This window comes from Podarcis liolepis (genome assembly GCF_965112155.1).
Source record: "Podarcis liolepis genome assembly, chromosome: 4".
NCBI lineage: Eukaryota > Metazoa > Chordata > Lepidosauria > Squamata > Lacertidae > Podarcis > Podarcis liolepis.
In genome coordinates, this window is record NC_139558.1 from 90234624 (window position 1) to 90253024 (window position 18401).

General features: G+C 46.7%; 1 protein-coding gene across 11 annotated transcripts in view; it reads right to left on the reverse strand.

Annotated features, from left to right (window-relative positions):
• FAT3 (FAT atypical cadherin 3) overlaps positions 1-18401 on the reverse strand; it is a 462341-nt gene that overhangs the window by 121878 nt on the left and 322062 nt on the right. For 8 of the 11 annotated variants that reach the window (XM_083499062.1, XM_083499063.1, XM_083499068.1 and 5 more), the window contains exons 6-7: positions 14329-14539; positions 13818-13886 (exon numbers count right to left, since the gene is read on the reverse strand). In XM_083499062.1, coding sequence (XP_083355188.1) covers positions 13818-13886; positions 14329-14539 — 280 coding nt within the window. The remainder of the gene's footprint in view (positions 1-13817; positions 13887-14328; positions 14540-18401) is intronic. The other 3 variants (XM_083499067.1, XM_083499071.1, XM_083499069.1) reach the window with 1 other exon arrangement.

Below are 18401 nucleotides of genomic sequence, written 5' to 3' on the forward strand. Positions count from 1 at the left end.
CACAGACTTTAAATAACTAAATACTATACCAACTGCACATACACACAACTAGTAATAATTTCAGTTTATCTTAAGGGTCAGTCGGATTCCATCTAGCAGCCATCAAATCTGGACTCATAGTGATCAAAAGGGGCCCAGTCAAACTGGGAGAGCCGCCATTTTAACAAGCGGCAGGAATGTAGGCTTGTGGGCATGTGTTTTAATCTGGTTTTTGGCTTACTGTTGGTTTTAATTATTTTTGAATGTTTTAAATACTTGTTTTAAACTGGTTTGTTTTTAAAAAAACAAAACAAAACTGAAAATTGTATTGTTTTATTCTTTCTGTATACCACTTGGAAGTTTACAAGCAAGTAGTATATAAATAAATAAAAAAGGGCCTTCTCCAACTGGCCCAGGGGGCGTGGCCCAGGCCCTTTCTCCCGGCTATAAAGGGACTCCTGCTGCAGGGAAGCCTCGGACCATCGGCTGGGTGAGGACTGCAGGGCCTGCTCCCTTCCAGGGCCTTCTCCAACTGGCCCAGGGGGCGTGGCCCAGGCCCTTTCTCCCGGCTATAAAGGGACTCCTGCTGCAGGGAAGCCTCGGACCATCGGCTGGGTGAGGACTGCAGGGCCTGCTCCCTTCCAGGGCCTTCTCCAACTGGCCCAGGGGGCGTGGCCCAGGCCCTTTCTCCCGGCTATAAAGGGACTCCTGCTGCAGGGAAGCCTCGGACCATCGGCTGGGTGAGGACTGCAGGGCCTGCTCCCTTCCAGGGCCTTTTCCAACTGGCCCAGGGGGCGTGGCCCAGGCCCTTTCTCCCGGCTATAAAGGGACTCCTGCTGCAGGGAAGCCTCGGACCATCGGCTGGGTGAGGACTGCAGGGCCTGCTCCCTTCCAGGGCCTTCTCCAACTGGCCCAGGGGGCGTGGCCCAGGCCCTTATTTGGAACAGACTTTTGGGGAAGCTGGGAAGTGTTCTGCAATTGCTTCCCTGTTCCAATGTGTTTTAAAATGTCCTCAAGCAGTCGGTGGCAATTTAAATTTGTATTTCTTTTTTTCCTTTTTTCTCTTGCTGGGGGTGGGTGGGTGTAATGGATATTTGGTTGGGGATTAATTTTAGTGTAATTGTTCTGTTTTTGTTTTCTGTTGTTTTATTGGTTCTGTATAGTTTGTGTTTTGTTTTTAAGGGGTGGGATCAGGGCTGCCTGGGAGTGAGGCCCCAGCCAACACGATGGCTGGGACAAGTTCCACAGGGGGGGAAGCACTGGGACATCCGATCTCGGTGATCATGGGCAGGAGGCGGAGTTACGCTAAGACCAGACCATGTCATTACCGAGGAGGCAGGTTTAGTCGTTGTTTGAAGACTATCCCTGCCTCCGGGTCTGGCCTTGACCAGATGGATACTGGAATCAACAGGGGAAACCCACATAACCTGAAGGTGTTGCTGTGTAATGCCAGGTCAATGGTGAATAAAACCACTGCCATCCACGACCTGATTGTGGATGGAGGATTTGACCTGGCTTGTGTGACAGAGACCTGGTTGAATGAGACAGATGGGCCCGTTCTTGCTGCCGCTTGCCCACCAGGTTTCTCTTACGCACAGCAACCCAGGTCATGTGGGCGGGGAGGGGGGGTTGCAGTGATTTTTAGGAAGTCATTAGTCTGCACCAGGCGTCCTACTGGGAAGACCCAGTTTTCTGAGTGCATGTTCTGGAAGTTGGGCAATAGGGGCAGTACAGGATTCCTTTTGGTGTACCGACCTCCCCGCTGCACCAAGGATTCCCTGTCCGAGCTGCTTCAGGTCGTGGCGGATGTTCTCCTGGAGACACCTAGTTTGGTTGTCCTAGGGGATTTTAACATCCACGCCGACACGACCTTACAAGGGGCCGCTCGGGACTTCGTGGAAAGCATGGCCTCCATGGGGCTGTCCCTGAATAAGTTGGGCCCAACTCATAGTCATGGACATGCCTTAGACCTGGTATTCACCTCTAGCGACGTGGGTGATCTGACACTAAGTAAAAATGAAACCAAAGAAGTGCCATGGTCAGATCACTTCCTGGTGCAACTGGACTTCTCCGCGACCCTTCCCCTCTGCAGGGAGGTGGGACCAATTCGGATGGTCCGCCCCCGCCACTTAATGGATCCAAATGGTTTCCAGAGAGTGGTAGGGGATGCTTTATCCCATGTTGATGGCCTTTCAGCTGATTCCCTGGTGGCCCGCTGGAATGCGGAGTTAACCAGGGCTATCGACTGTCTGGCTCCGAAGCGCCCTCTCCGATTGCATGGAGCCCAGACAGCCCCGTGGTTTTCTTCGGAGCTGAGGGCGATGAAACAATCGCTGAGACGGCTAGAGCGTCGGTGGCAGAAAACTCACTCCGAATCTGACCGGACACAGGTTAGAGCTCAACGTCGAGCCTACCAAGTGGCGATAGCGACAGCGAAGAAGACTTTCTTCGCCGCCTCTATTGCATCTGCAGAAAATAGTAGCAGGAGACTCTTTCAGGTGGTCCGCAATTTAACGGAACCGCCTTTACCATCGGGGCCTTGTAAAGACCCCAAGATCTCCTGCAACGATTTTGCAAAGTTTTTTGCAGATAAAATCACTCATATTCGGAAGGAGCTAGACACCACCGTGGGAGCAGGGCTGGGGCGGGAGAGTGCTAGAGCCCTGTCTGGTCAAGTTGCATGGAATCAATTTCAATCCGTTACCCCCGAGGATGTGGACAGGCTGCTTGGACGAGTGAAACCAACCACCTGTCTCCTTGATCCTTGCCCATCCTGGCTTATAAAAGCTAGCCGGGAAGGGCTGGGCGATGGGCTCTGCGGGGTGGTGAATGCTTCCCTCTGTGAGGGAACATTCCCAGATCCGCTGAAAGAGGCGGTCATTAAACCGCTTCTTAAAAAACCATCTTTAGACCCGGCCAGTATGGCCAACTATCGCCCAGTCTCAAATCTTCCATTCTTGGGCAAGGTGATTGAGCGTGTGGTTGCTGAACAACTCCAGGCACGCCTGGAGGATGCGGACCATTTGGATCCCTTCCAATCAGGGTTCAGGCCTCATCATGGGACTGAAACTGCCTTGGTCGCACTGGTTGATGATCTCCGGCGAGCTAGGGACAAAGGTGAGAGTTGTTTCCTAGTTCTGCTGGATCTCTCAGCGGCCTTTGATACAATCGACCATAACATCCTTCTGGACCGTCTAGAGGGGTTGGGAGCTGGGGGCACTGTTATACAGTGGTTTCGCTCCTTTCTCCTGGGCCGTGTTCAGAAAGTGGTGGTGGGGGATGAGTGTTCAGACCCTTGGGCCCTCACTTGTGGGGTGCCTCAGGGTTCCGTCCTCTCCCCCATGCTTTTTAACATCTATATGAAGCCGCTGGGAGAGATCATCAGGGGGTTTGGACTGGGTGTCCATCAATATGCAGATGATACCCAGCTCTACCTTTCTTTCAAATCAGAACCAGTGAAGGCGGTGAAGGTCCTGTGTGAGTGCCTGGAGGCGGTTGGAGGATGGATGGCGGCTAATGGATTGAAGTTGAATCCTGACAAGACAGAAGTACTGTTTTTGGGGGACAGGGGGCGGGCTGGTGTGGAGGACTCCCTGGTCCTGAATGGGGTAACTGTGCCCCTGAAGGACCAGGTGCGTAGCCTGGGAGTCATTTTGGACTCACAGCTGTCCATGGAGGCACAGGTCAATTCTGTATCCAGGGCAGCTGTCTACCAACTCCACCTGGTACGCAGGCTGAGACCCTACCTGCCCGCTGACTGTCTGGCCAGAGTGGTGCATGCTCTAGTTATCTCCCGCTTGGACTACTGCAATGCGCTCTACGTGGGGCTACCTTTGAAGGTGACTCGGAAACTACAACTAATCCAGAATGCGGCAGCTAGACTGGTGACTGGGGGCGGCCGCCGAGACCACATAACACCGGTCTTGAAAGACCTACATTGGCTCCCAGTACGTTTCCGAGCACAATTCAAAGTGTTGGTGTTGACCTTTAAAGCCCTAAACGGCTTCGGCCCAGTATACCTGAAGGAGCGTCTCCACCCCCATCGTTCTGCCCGGACACTGAGGTCCAGCGCCGAGGGCCTTCTGGCGGTTCCCTCATTGCGAGAAGCGAAGCTACAGGGAACCAGGCAGAGGGCCTTTTCGGTGGTGGCGCCCGCCCTGTGGAATGCCCTCCCATCGGATGTCAAGGTGATGGACAACTACCTGACATTCAGAAAACATCTTAAGGCGGCCCTATTCAGGGAAGCTTTTAATGTATGATATTTTAGTGTTTTTTGGTTTCTGTGGAAGCCGCCCAGAGTGGCTGGGGAAACCCAGCCAGATGGGCGGGGTACAAATAATAAATTATTATTATTATTATTATTATTATTATTACCGAAACCAAGAACAAAAGAGAAAGTGGGCTCCGCCATTTTCATTAGCTTGAGATCCAGCAACAGAAACCTGTTAAAAACCCCCAAGAAGATGAACAACTGGAAAAAACTCCTTTTGCACAGCAGGAGCTGCCTTAGGACTTATAATCTAGGCCACAGGAAAGAGACTTTGAAGCTGCACAACAGACAATTTACCGTCCAACATGTTTTTTTATGGGGTTTTTTTAGTACTCGAACTTCTCCTCAGAGGTGACTCTTATGCAGTTACTTTAAAGATAAATCAAAACTGTCTTCCACACTAGTTATTTTCAGATTGCTCCTTTCGTTTCCGGCTTCCGCACAAAGCAGAATAAGATAGTATTCCGAGGTAACAGAAATTTTGCTCTGTCACCGCAAGAGATGGCAGAGACCATTTCTGAACAGGTGCTTTACCAAACAGGGAGATTTATTGATATGGGGGGAGGCGCGTTCAAAAACCTGCAAACTAAACTATCCACCCTACACCTCAGAGGTCTTCCACCTCATTTTGCTGCATGTATGGCTCAGACCAGAGTTACTTCAAATTGAGATACACTTGGATCTGAGTAGGTCTGAGGGAGGAGGACCATTTTCATCCTGGGGGCCACATTCTGTCCTGGGCAACCTTTTGAGGTCCACATACAGTGGTGCCTCGCAAGACGAAATTAATTTGTTCTGCGAGTTTTGTCGTCTTGAGATTTTTTTCGTCTTGCGAAGCACGGTGTCGGGAAAGTTTTGGAAAAGCTTCAAAAATCACCAAAGTCTTCAAAAACCTCAAAAAAGGCTACCACACCGCGTTCTATGAGTTGCTCCTCGAAGTCAAGTTGCAACTGTATTAACGGTGTTAAGAAAAAGGAAACAAACTTGCAAGACGTTTCCGTCTTGCGAAGCAAGCCCATAGCGAAAATCGTCTTGCGAAGCAGCTCAAAAAACAAAAAACCCTTTCGTCTAGCGAGTTTTTTGTCTTGCGAGGCATTCGTCTTGCGAGGTACCACTGTACTAGCACTGGTCAGGGCCAGAAGCAAAAAGTACGCAGAGCAATGAATACATGCAACAACTATTACATGGAGGAGTTCAGTTTCTGGCCCCCATGCAAATTGGAGGAGCATGGCCTGCCCCATTACGTCCTGTTCTGCCCTCTTCTTCTGGGTTCTGTGTGTCGGTGATTGCGCATCAATTTGACAAAATGGCCGCCATCTGTGTCATTTTTTTTACCACTGCACATAGGGCCAGATTTAGGTTTGATGAGGCCCTAAGCTACTGAAGGTAATGGGGCCTGTTAGATGCCCAGCTGTCCTTTGTCAACAACAAATTGCCGCTGTTTTGTGTGTGTTGAATATATGCTATATGGTAATTTATGGACCTAATAGGTATCTAAAGCCATTTGCACATATTGCCATGCAACCAGTCCATGCTGAATGTAGGCACCCTATATATAGAAAGGAGCAAACTAGTGATATTTTAGGGAGCAGGCTAGCAGGCGGGGCCCATTACTTACATCATAGGAGCCTACACAGCAGAAAACACTGTTGCTGTATGTAGGTCTTATTTTATTTGTTTTTTATGTTATATTTTGGAAATGTACATCCAGGTTTTTTCCCTTTAATTTTTTTGGGGGCCCCCAAGGAAGTGGGTGACGCTGTGGGTTAAACCACAGAGCCGAGGACTTGCCGATCATAAGGTTGGCGGTTCGAATCCCCGCGACGGGGTGAGCTCCCGTTGCTCGGTCCCTGCTCCTGCCAACCTAGCAGTTTGAAAACACGTCAAAGTGCAAGTAGATAAATAGGTACCGCTCCGGCGGGAAGGTAAACGGCATTTCCGTGCACTGCTCTGGTTCGCCAGAAGCGGCTTAGTCATGCTGGCCACATGACCTGGAAGCTGTACGCCGGCTCCCTCGGCCAATAAAGCGAGATGAGCGCCGCAACCCCAGAGTCGGTCACGACTGGACCTAATGGTCAGGGGTCCCCTTACCTTTTAAGGAAGTGGGGCCCTAAGCTATAGCTTGTTTAGCTTATATGTAAATCCATAGCTGTCAACGTTTCCCTTTTTTTAAGGGAAATTCCCTTATTCCGAATAGGATCCCTCACAAGAAAAGGGAAAAGTTGACAGCTATGCAAATCTGGCATTGACTGTACAGAAGGCTAGCTTCTATGCATGCACCTCTCTCTCCTCCATCTCTCCCCTCTATCCCACACTGAAAGAGTTAAAAAACAACATGATGTCCCATCTGGTAAAATACTGAAGGAGGGGGTGAAGCTGGGCTGGGGAGTGCTGTGGCCTGGGGATAGTCTTGAGGGACACAGTCCCATGTACCTCTGAGTCTGAGGTACCCCACATCCAGTCTAGTCCTTATTAAATACACAAAGCAGAGGTTCTACCACTAAGCTTTTCATCCTGCCTGATGCATGGTACCCACCTCAGCTGTTCCCATGGGTCCTCCTCAGCCCACTGCAAGATATGGCACCGTGAACCTGGTGCTAACTTGATTTCATGCCCAAACCCCATCAATTCCCCACGTCCTTCTACGCGTGTCTCAATGACTTATCTCGGCTGTTATGTACACACTTAGCAGCAGTTAACTGCAAGCGACAACGTAATTGTTCCTGACATTTAATTAAAGTTCTGCAGACACCAAGGTATTAAAACATTTCTATTGGATTATCTGCTTTTAATTATTTGTTTGAAGCCAACCTTCAAAAATAAAAAAATAAAAATGCAAAGGAAAAGGACCTCTATTAATCGGTTATTGTGGAAGGGATCTTTTTGAAGACAAGATCTGCAGATTTCATGAAGAAATTTCTGATGAAAAAAGGGTAGCCTTGGGACTGCCAAAGCTTTTTATTTATTTATTTAAAATGAATGTTTTATGCTGATAACCGTGAAAAGGGGGGAGGGGGAATTCCGATTTTTCATTTAAGTTGCTTTGCAACCATCTTAATGAGCAATCAGAAAATCACAACGTTATCAGAGCACACTTCTTAAGACAACTTTGCCTATAAAACCTAGGAAGAATTCAAAGGGGGACGATAACGACAGCTGATGCCTTTAAAATGCCCCTTCTTTTGCTCACAAAATATAGATTAGGTTCAACTAAATCCAATATTTGTTTAAACTCTGGAGTTAGTATGTTGAGTTTCCTCCCCTCCCCTGCTAAAATTCCTACATTTTGCATAACCAATTACTCGACACATCAAATATATTTTGGGTCAAGTCCAATGATTAATTATGTTCTTGTTGCTTGGTTTCCTTTTGCTCATTTCAACATATTGTATGTACAGTCAACAATATCTGTTTGCATGTTTTAACATAGGCCTTAATATAATTATCTTGCAAAATTTCAAACTGTGTTATTTAAAGTAGGACGCCTAAAATGCAGGTGCATGCAAACATCTTTCTTTAAGACTTCTTCCTTACATCCCTGCTTATGGGTTAGTTTCCTCTGCTAATGAAGGAAACAGCAGCTAGAAATATTGGCCACTCCAGATCCCAGTGTACACCAAGACAGTGCTGTGGTACCTGCTATGAGCAATATTCAGCTTTTGGCATGTGCCAGCCACAAATATTATTATTATTACTACCTCCAGCTGGTTCCTCCCACCATTCCTTTGCAAGAACCAGTCCATGACAGCAATTTCTGGGAGGTGTGGATTAGGCTGGTATAAAATTAGGTTGCATAAAAATGTGGAGTAAATGAAATCTTTTTGCATCATTATTTGTAGGGGATTACTTGTTCTGCAGTGGTCCCCAAACTGTGGCCTGTGGACCACTGAGTTTCGTTAAGGCGGACTGTGGTGTGCCCATGAAGAACACGTACAACCTGAATTCAGTGGAAATTGAATTGTAATAATACAAAATGCCATATAAGAAATAAAAGAAGAGTTTTAAATGCCATTAAGAATGATACAGCATCCAGCACGGAACATTGTAACTGCTACAATGGGCAGAAAAATCATCAAGTGGTCTGCCAGAACCCTCAGCAGTTTTCAAGTGGTCCGTGGGAAAAGAAATTGGGAACCACTGCTCCACTGGAATGGAGCAGCAGAAGCAATGATGGCCTCATTGAAGAGTTTTTGCTGGGAGGTTAATTTCATTTCAGGATGCAGATCTGCAATAAAGATTAGCCATCCTGTCAAAAAGAAAGAAAAAAAGTTCCTGTGGCATCCTTGCTTCCTGAAATTGGGATGGCAGGTCCAGAATGAAACTGCAAATAAAGCCTGCCAATCGACTTCTTTTATCTGTTTGTTTAATCAATTGCTTTTGTAGTTCAGCATTAATGCTAGGCAATTGGAATTTAAATTAGTGTAAGGTAAAATAAATTAACGTTTGTGCTTGTGTGTGTGTGAACTCATTGATTCCACCTTCTTCTCCTTTTGAGATTTTATTTGCTTCATCTCCTTTGCCTGCAAGCAACTCTGCCTAGACCTCAAAAATAATCCCTCTTCAGATCAGAATACTAGAACAATAAGAACTATAAAACTCACAAGAGCTTCTCTTCAGGATGAAGCAGAAGCTCTGAAAGCAGTGAATGAAGAATTATTGCTGGTTAGGGAAAGGAAAAAAGAGCTTTGTCAGAAGCCCACAGATAGAAGCCACAGAGAATACCCTTCCTCAAATACATTGCTTTATTGCGGCTGAGCTCTGCCCTATATTCCACTCAGCCTGAATACTTTTTTAACTACGAGAATTACTAAAATTAATTCTGGAACTAGAACCATGCATGTTCTGCCACAGTGGTCAGTTCCTCTGCATCTCCTTCCTCGTGATAACGTGCTTTAATAAAATACAGCAGAAAACCAACCATGGTAGAATCCATCTCTTTTCCTGTGGTGTGCCCATGCTATCCTGCATCTCAGTAAAACACCACAGAAAAGTAACTTTTATATACACCAGCTTGGACAATAGTCTGCTTTCCACAGGAATTTCGCAATGCAGTGCTTTGGTAAAACACTGCAAGAAAAGAACCTCGGTGCAATTACAGATACAATCTCATCAAAGTAAAAAAAAAAATATTTTTTGGAGTGTGTTATCAAAGTACATTGGTGTACTTGCAGGCCTACGCAGAGCGGTGTGTGTGTGTGTGTGTGTGTGTAGCCAGATACACTTGCTCTAGGCCTTGGAGGGCTAAGCTGGCCAGGATGCCACACTGGGGGCCTCTTGGACTTACCCTGTAATGGCAAGAATGTCCTGTTGCCTCCCAGATGACCGGGGATTACTGCCTTGGGCCTCAGACGAGTTCTGCAGGGGCCTGTGCACTGGCAATGCTGATGGGGGTGATGTGAATGAACAATGGAGGATTCTAACAAAAGCAGGTAATTGAAGCATCCAAAATTCAGGGAATTCGCATGCAGCTATGCTGAGTTTTTTGGGACGCGGGTGGCACTGTGGGTTAAACCACAGAGCCTAGGGCTTGCCGATCAGAAGGTCGGCGGTTCGAATCCCCGCACTGGCGTCAGCTCCCGTTGCTCGGTCCCTGCTCCTGCCAACCTAGCAGTTCGAAAGCACGTCAAAGTGCAAGTAGATAAATAGGTACCACTCTGGCAGGAAGGTAAACAGTGTTTCCGTGCGCTGCTCTGGTTCTCCAGAAGTGGCTTAGTCATGCTGGCCACATGACCCGGAAACTGTACGCCAGCTCCCTCGGCCAATAAAGTGAGATGAGCGCCGCAACCCCAGAATTGGTCACGACTGGACCTAGTGGTCAGGGGTCCCTTTACTTTACCTTTATGCTGAGTTTTGGAGGCACTCTGGAGGAGAAAGGCTTTGGAAGTCCCTGCAGCTTGAAGGATTGCAAGGATAAGCCCGAAAGGACATCCCCACAGTTAAGACTGAGCTTTGGAGATGCTCAGAAGCAGAGAGAGAGAGAGACCCTAAACCCAGCATGTGGTCAGAGGAGAGTCCTTGCCCATCTTTAACTGTACGCTTACTACAAATGCACACACAAGGACAAGAGGAATGCTCTCCACTTGTGGATCTCTACCACTGTTGTTTCGGTTATCATAGAAACTTGACCACAGTAGTTTTTGCATTCTTTCCATAAACAACATATGATTCTGAAATTCAGTTCACAAAGATGAAAAGCAGTGCATGTTAGTAAATCTAGCAGAGGGAAACTGGCAGGCCTGGGATTTGGAAACTGGCTTCTAGTTGCATTTTGCAGACTGCTGATCCAGCTATGCTGCAGCTCAGACTGACAGGCCAGTATTTCAAATACCTGAATGCTATTTTTGCCTTTATTGTTTTGTGCCTACTTTCTAACACTCTTCAGTGGCATACGGGACAGAATCCTAGCATCCATTGCTGTTAGTGGAAAATGTAATCACCTAGTTTAAGTCACAGGTGGGCCAATCATGTGCCCAAGCTCTCTTTAGGTCAATCTGCTTTTAGCCCAAATGGTGAGCCATTTGTCTTGAGGTGCTCATCAGGGAGATGCCACACATTTTACTGCACCGCTACAAACCTACATTTCAGAGGCCCTGTAGTTGCATGCCTTCTGCAGACTGAGACAGCACCTTGATGTCATCAGGCCAACTGAGAATCTGTGCATTTTGCTCTTCCTGCCACCCAACCCTTCCTCCTTTCCTACTGTGCCTATTAGATTACAAACCATCCTGTCAGGAACCCGTCTATCCCCTCCTTTGTGCAGCACTCTGTAGAATTTAAAAGTACTAAATAAATAATAAAAGGGTGATTCGTTATTCCAAGAGTGCTGAGCTGCTGTTGATGCATTTACATGACAGCTGCTTTCCTCTCTGTTAATCCTGCCAGGGCTTTTACGTTTGTCCTTTAGGAGAAACTGGTACAGGTGACATCAGGTGTTTGGGTGGTCAGCAAAAGTAATCGCAATCCAGGAATAGATAGCCCAGACCAGGCATCCCCAAACTTGGCCCTCCAGCTGTTTTGGAACTACAATTCTCATCATCCCTGACCACTGGTCCTGTTAGCTAGGGATGATGGGAGTTGTAGTCCCCAGCTAGAGGGCTGAGTTTGGGGATGCCTGGCCCAGACCATCTAGTCCACAGGTGGAGAACATTTTTCCTACAGTAGGTTTTTTTTCTATTCAATATCACGCATCCATCCTCCATCCAGACTTGCAAGAGACATTTTCAGAGTTTAAAGATGCATCCTCCAAAAGGCAAAAATGTTCAGGGCACAAAGCAGAGGTATTGAAGGATGTGGCCCGAGGCAGCAACTTTCTCCAGATGTTCATGTAGAGAGAGGCCTTTATTTATCTAAACTACTTCTGTACCGTTTTGCGTTTTCTTTAAAAAAAACAAAAACCCTCTAAGCGGGTTTAGAACTTATCATATCACCTGCTTTTAAAATCTGTGGGCCTTTTTATTATTATTTTTGAGGATGCCAAGGATTGAATCTGGGATTTTCTGCATGCAAAGCATGTACTCCGCCCCTGAGCTAAGGCTGTCTCTCCCAACACATAAAGGTTACACCGGAATCGGGGAAACAGTTTCTCTCCTCTCCGACTTTCTTTCCCTAACTCAGCTGATGTTGCACCCGCTAGTTATAAATAGGAGAATCACCTGGCCTTGTCTCTGATTCAGCATGCGTCCATGAGGAGGCAATTTAGCAATATCAGCTGCAATCTCAAACGCTCTGGAGTGCTTGTTGAGCCCCGCTACAGTCAGCAGGATTTAGAAATATGCAAACCCTTCATATGCAAACAGCATCCTTCATTTGTAACACACCTGCCAATCTAGCATAGAATCAGACTCCTGGCTTCCCCCTTTCTCTATCTGTCCTCTTCTCTTTACCCCCACTTTTTTTAAAAAAACAGTGGTTACACTCAAGTTTTTTAATACAGGCTTATGAACAGCTACTTGCCTGCCCACCTGAGGCAAGGAACAATGGCCTCCAGGCGACCAAACCAAGCTACTTTTACAAAAGGTCTGGTTCTGTCCTCCTCCCCACTTCCTCTCTTTGTGACTGTCCAAATCTGTAATATAAATTACTAAGAAAGGCACAGGTGGACAAATTGTGTTGTTGTTGTTGTTTTGGCATTCATGTGTTAAGCTGCCTTTCAACCCAATGTCTCCAGGGTGGTTGGTTAATGAGGTATACGAGAGCAGCTACATATCATATAAAACATGCTAAAAGTAATTTAAAGCACACTATAGACACTGGCAGCAAAAAACAGGAGAGGAAGATTATTTGGGCCACCCAAAAGCCCTTCAAAAGAGGACCACATCTATCTAGAATCAATTAAGGATGGAGCAAGGAAAGCTTTCTAGGAAGGCAATTGCACTGTTTGGGAACCATCAAGAAGGAAGCCCTGTTCGCAGAAGCAAGTTGTCCAAAGGAAATCTCAACACATATACAGTGGTACCTCGAGTTAAGTACTTAATTTGTTCCGGAGGTCCGTACTTAACCTGAAACTGTTCTTAACCTCAAGCACCACTTTAGCTAATGGGGCCTCCCGCTGCCGCCGCGCCGTCGGAGCACAATTTCTGTTCTCATCCTGAAGCAAAGTTCTTAACCTGAAGCACTATTTCTGGGTTAGCGGAGTCTGTAACCTGAAGCGTATGTAACCCGAGGTACCACTGTATAGGGAGCAGGCAGTCCTAAAGATGTCAAGGGGCCCAGACCATTTAGGGGATTAAAGGTAAAAAAAGAAAAAAGAAATTGGCACTTCAAATTGTTGCAATATTGGTAAAATATTTCCCACAATGCTTATTCCAGGCCACATCCCAGGAGCTATTTTTGAACAAGCTGAAGTTCCTGGGCACTTTTCAAAGGCAGTGTGACGTAGGGCTCATGCTCAAAATTTCTAGGCACAAGTCCAGGCTTTCCTGGCCTGTATCAGGGTGTTGCCATTGTTTGTTTTTGCTCTGGAGCATTCCCTGTGAAAACTCGCTCTTTACCGATGAATCGGAACAAAGGGCAATCTGCAGAAAACCCAAATTGCTGTTTGTTCCGATTCAGCGTTAAAGAGCAGGTCTTCCTGGGGAAAGCAGTGGGGAGCAAAATAATAATAAAAAGCGCTCAGACACAGAACGGGAAGGTGTGACTCTGTGCCTAGAAAGCGAGGGGCAAATGTTAAGTGTGGATAAGTCCAAAGTCTAATCTGTCAAGTGGGCTTGTACAAACATTTACAGGTGGAAACATGTGCAGGCTGGTAACTTCTATGGAGTTATTTGCAAGGTCATTCCAAATTATTTAAAAGCTTGGGGTGATTGCAGGCGACAAAACTCTTAAAACTCTTCATGATCGTCAAGATATGCTGTAGTTAGAATGACTATAGGAATGGCTGACAAACGGCTTGCACAATTTCCATTTGTCGTCTCCGAGGTAGCTAGTAAAGATTTAAGTGCAGTTGGCTTCAGACTGCTCTCTTTTAAGGGTTTTTTCTTTTAAACACAACACCATCCCCCCCCCAAAGGTAAATAAATAAGGCAGTTTAGAAAGTGTACTGTAGCAAATGTGTTTGCACTGAAGGTACCTTCTGTTGAACAGTTCTGCCCACAAGCTGTCTGTAGGATATAGAACATCTCTCGAGCATGCTTGCCACCTTGAAGCACAGCAGTCGGAAGCAGAAAAAAAGAAAGAACCGAGATAACAGAATGCAAGAGGGAAAAATAAAAGCGTGAAGAGAAAAGAGAGAGAGAGAAATGAGGGACAGCCGATCTAAGTTACCATCAAAATACATTTAGAAATGGGATTAGCAAACTATGGCCAGAGAATTTAAATGACAGACAACATTAGGATTGCAAGTCAATCACATATTATGGAAGAGAAAAAGGAACAATCCAGCCATAAAAGCTTAGCTAAGGCATCATAACCAAAGCATGACAAAGTAGTATATTAAGTTAGCCATTTTCAAGTACAGCACCACAAATGCAGTCTTAATTCCGGGGAGCTAATCCCTTGTTAGTTTCCTCCTTATCAAAATCCACACCACACTTATTTCCTCCTTCTTGGAAGATGCCCACTGGCACCATGCCCACACTTACCGACAATGTCAAACCACAGCGGGATGTTGGCAGGTTGCACCGAGACCACGCCAACGATCTCCGTCACTCGGTCGCTTTCCATGACGGTGAAGTTGTAGAAGGGCTCGTCGAATGTCAGCGGGATGGGGGAAGGTGACGGTTTCTTAATCCACTCAATGTGGAGGCGAGCGGTCGAAGATTTCTGCGGCCGCCCATTGTCAACGGCTTTTATCTGTTGCACATGGAGAGAGGGAAAGAAGGCAGGTAACAATCTGGCAGACTCCTTTCTGAATAGAATTTATGTGTATTTCTCTCTCTCTCTGAAACAATCCACAATTTTCAGTTTTCCGGATGCGAGTCATAGCTGAAAGATTATTTGCCTGTGCCCAGTGCCAAATTCAATCATAAGATTTGTGTTTTGGTGGTTGGTAATATACATACCATATTTTTCGCTGTATAAGACACACTAGACCACAAGTTTTTGGAGGAGGAAAACAAGAAAAAAAATATTCTGAATCTCAGAAGCCAGAACAGCAAGAGGGATCGCTGTGCAGTGAAAGCAGCAATCCCTCTTGCTGTTCTGGCTTCTGGAATAGCTGTGCAGCCTGCATTCGCTCCATAACATGCACACACATTTCCCCTTACTTTTTAGGAAGGAAAAGGTGAGTGGTACACACACACACACATTTGGAAGGGACCACAAGGGTCATCTAGTCCAACCCCCTGCAATGCAGGAATCTTTTGCCCAACATGGGGCATGAACTCACAACCCGAGATTAAGAGTCTTGTGCTCTACCGACTGAGCTACCCTTTGGTTAAAGCAGGGATAGAGAACCTGTTTTCAGCCCAAGGGCCACATTCACTTCTGCGCAGCCTTTAAGGGGCCACATGCTAGTGGTGGGTGGGGCCAAAGGCAAATGTGGGCGGAACAACAACAGGAAAGAGCTGTATGCAGATATACTGCCCCAAATACTGTTGCTTTACTCCCATGATTTTCTGAGTTAAAGGGGGTGCAAACAGATTTTTCTCTGGACCCAAATAACGCAGAAATGAGCGCCAACCATGCACTATGCCGCATGATTGCATTTTGAGTGGGGGTTACCTTCTGGGGTTACTTGTTATATGCAAAAACATGCACAGTCAAACTGCCCCCGCATGACCATCCTTTCCAAAGCTGTGCACCGAGTCACCCCCCAAGCAAGGCTCTGGGATGCTCTTGCAAGATCTGGTGGTGCTGTCCAAGTTCCTGCGAGGTCTTGAGAGAGCATCCAACCTCAGTGTGCAAGGCAGAGAGCTTAAAAGCTGAAGGCATGGAAGTTTTTAATGTTTAATGTTTTTAATGTTTGATGTCATATTGTGTTTTCATTAGTTGAAAGGCACCCAGAGTGGCTGGGGTAACCCAGTCAGATGGGTGGCATATAAATATATTACTATTTCCATGCTGATAAAATCCTGTGCAAAAATAACTTTTAAGCTCCTTCCTTCCGTGAGTTTAACTCGTGTGATTTCAACCAAATAGTCTTCAACCATGCGAGGTTGAAATTAAATGTGAGTAAGATGTGATTGTACTGTATTCCATTCATTTTCCGGAAGTGGCTTTTGCATGATGTGAAAGCTCAGATACACTGTGATGCTGAAATGTCAGGGGGATGATGTGAATGCAGCCTAAGCTTCTATCCCATGCCAAAGAGGAAACATTGCGTATGGATCTGTAGCTGGGCTAATTGTTTAAGTGTGGTGCCAGAAGTACCATAACTCAGCTCCTGTCTTGGAAGGTGGCTACAAGAATCCATCCCGCTTATTTTCATTCTAATGAAGATCCATCCCATACTCTCGGTGGTGGAAATTCCAGGTAAAGTGCTCCTCTTGGGTGAAGATGCCACAGGATGAATTCACAGGTTTAGAACTAGGGCAGGACTGGAGAACCTGGGACCTCCCAGGTATTGCTGGACTACAACTCACATCAGCCCTTGTGTAAATGTAGATGCCCATAGACCAGGCATGGTCAAACTTGGCCCTCCAGCTGTTTTGGGACTAGAACTCCCATCATCCCTAGCTAACAGGACCAGTGGTCAGGGATGATGGGAATTGTAGTCCCAAAACAGCTGGAGGACAAAGCTTGACCATGCCTGTCATAGGCAGAGGAAGCTGGAGACTGTGGTGTGGTGTAGTGGTTAAGAGCGGTAGACTCGTAATCTGGTGAACCGGGTTCGATTCCCCGCTCCTCCACATGCAGCTGCTGGGTGACCTTGGGCCAGTCACACTTCTCTGAAGTCTCTCAGCCCCACACACCTCACAGAGTGTTTGTTGTGGGGGAGGAAGGGAAAAGGAGATTGTTAGCCGCTTTGAGACTCCTTAGGGTAGTGATAAAGCGGGATATCAAACCCAAACTCCTCCTCCTCCTGTAGTCCAACAACATCTGGAGGGACAGAGGTCCGTCCCCCCCAATGTGGTACATGGACAAATGCATATCTGCAGGGAGCTACATCAATTATACCTAGACCCCAAGAGGGAAAAAGCTTTGGTCTGGCATGGGAAAACGCAGCTTCATATGTTCCCCAGTATAGATCAGAAATAGGGAACTTTAAGCCTGGGGGCCGAATGTGGTCCTGCAGCCTTCGCTATCTTGCCCTCTGGACTTTTCCCAGGCTACATGTTCAATTGCTCTGCTTTGCAAACTCCTTAAGTGTGTCTGTCTGGGGTGGGGGTGGGGGCTGTGTCCTTGAACTGCAGCACTGCCTCTTCCTTGCCCAGATGGGGAGATGTGTGTGATATGAGGTCCATGAAGAAACATCTGACTTTCTCGTAAGTTGGAAGGCAGCCCGCTGTGAGTCACAGCTGTTGCTTCGCTCACTTTTGCCACCGGCCACAACCCCTGGCAGCTCGCCAAGCGAAGGATCTTGCTCTCTTATTAAGTTTGTGTACGCAGGTTTTCCACATTCCAGGTAATGCAGAGGATGGGGCTGCCTTTTGAAATCTGCTCCCGCTTGGGCAAATATCTAAATTAGTGCTCTATACGACTCGTGGCAGAGCTTGTGGCACCAGGCTCACCTTTTATGGCTATGTCAAACCACAGTGGGGTGGGATAGGTTTGCAGGGAGGCCAGTCCAGCAATTTCCACCACCCTGTCACTTCCCATGAATTTTTGCCTTCTCGCCTTAGTAGGTATTGCTGTCTCTAACAAGGGCTGCTATCCAAAGCAATTGGGTCTGCATAAAAAGGGAGAGGGGGGCTTCAGAGCTGCAGCTGAGCCACTCTGAGGGGCAAATCCCCACCAGCAGCCAAACCAGGGGGCTGAAGGGCGACAGCTAGATTCGGCACTCTGTGTTGAGAGTGGGTTGCCGTTCATTAAACCGGATCCCAAAGAGAGAAATCTCCTTTTCTGCTTCACAGTGTGAGTCGTGAAAAGCACCTGCTTACAGTGTTGTTTACTCTCACTTGGAAATCGCTGATAAGGCTTTTAAAAAGGATGGGGTGAGTGGGTGGGGGGTTGGAGAGGCTATCGATCTGCATGGCAGACCACCAAACACCTGTGCCCACTCAATACTTCACTGTTTACCATTTGCTTAGGTTCCTCCTCGGTCTATTTCCAATCCATGTAAAATTGTTCCAGCGAAAAACACTCCAATTAAACGTTCTGTGTTAAGGCGAGTCTGCCAAGTGCTTTTTATATTCATTAAAGTCTCGAAATTCTTACATATATTTTTTTGGGGGGAAACAATCTATTTGAATGCTCAGTTTGATTGAGGACACCTGAATTCGACTTAGTGAGATGCTTCTGGCAAAGTATGTTGTTGCCAATGAAAGCTGTTGTTGAAATACTCTTGCCAGTTTGTAAAATGGCGCAGCACTTAGGAGTCGCCCACACTTCTGCTCGTCCCTAGAAAACATGGCTATCAGTGGTTTTCTGCTTGACCTACACTTTCTAAGCATGGGTTCAAGCAGTTTCCCCCTTGCCCTACTCCTATCCCAGGGAAAACTTGCTCTTAAATCAGAGCAAATGTCAATCCGAAGAAAACCCAAATAGCTGCTTGCTCCCATTGGGCACTAAAGAGCAGTTTCCCCCTAGAGAAAGCAGAGGGACAGAAGAAAGT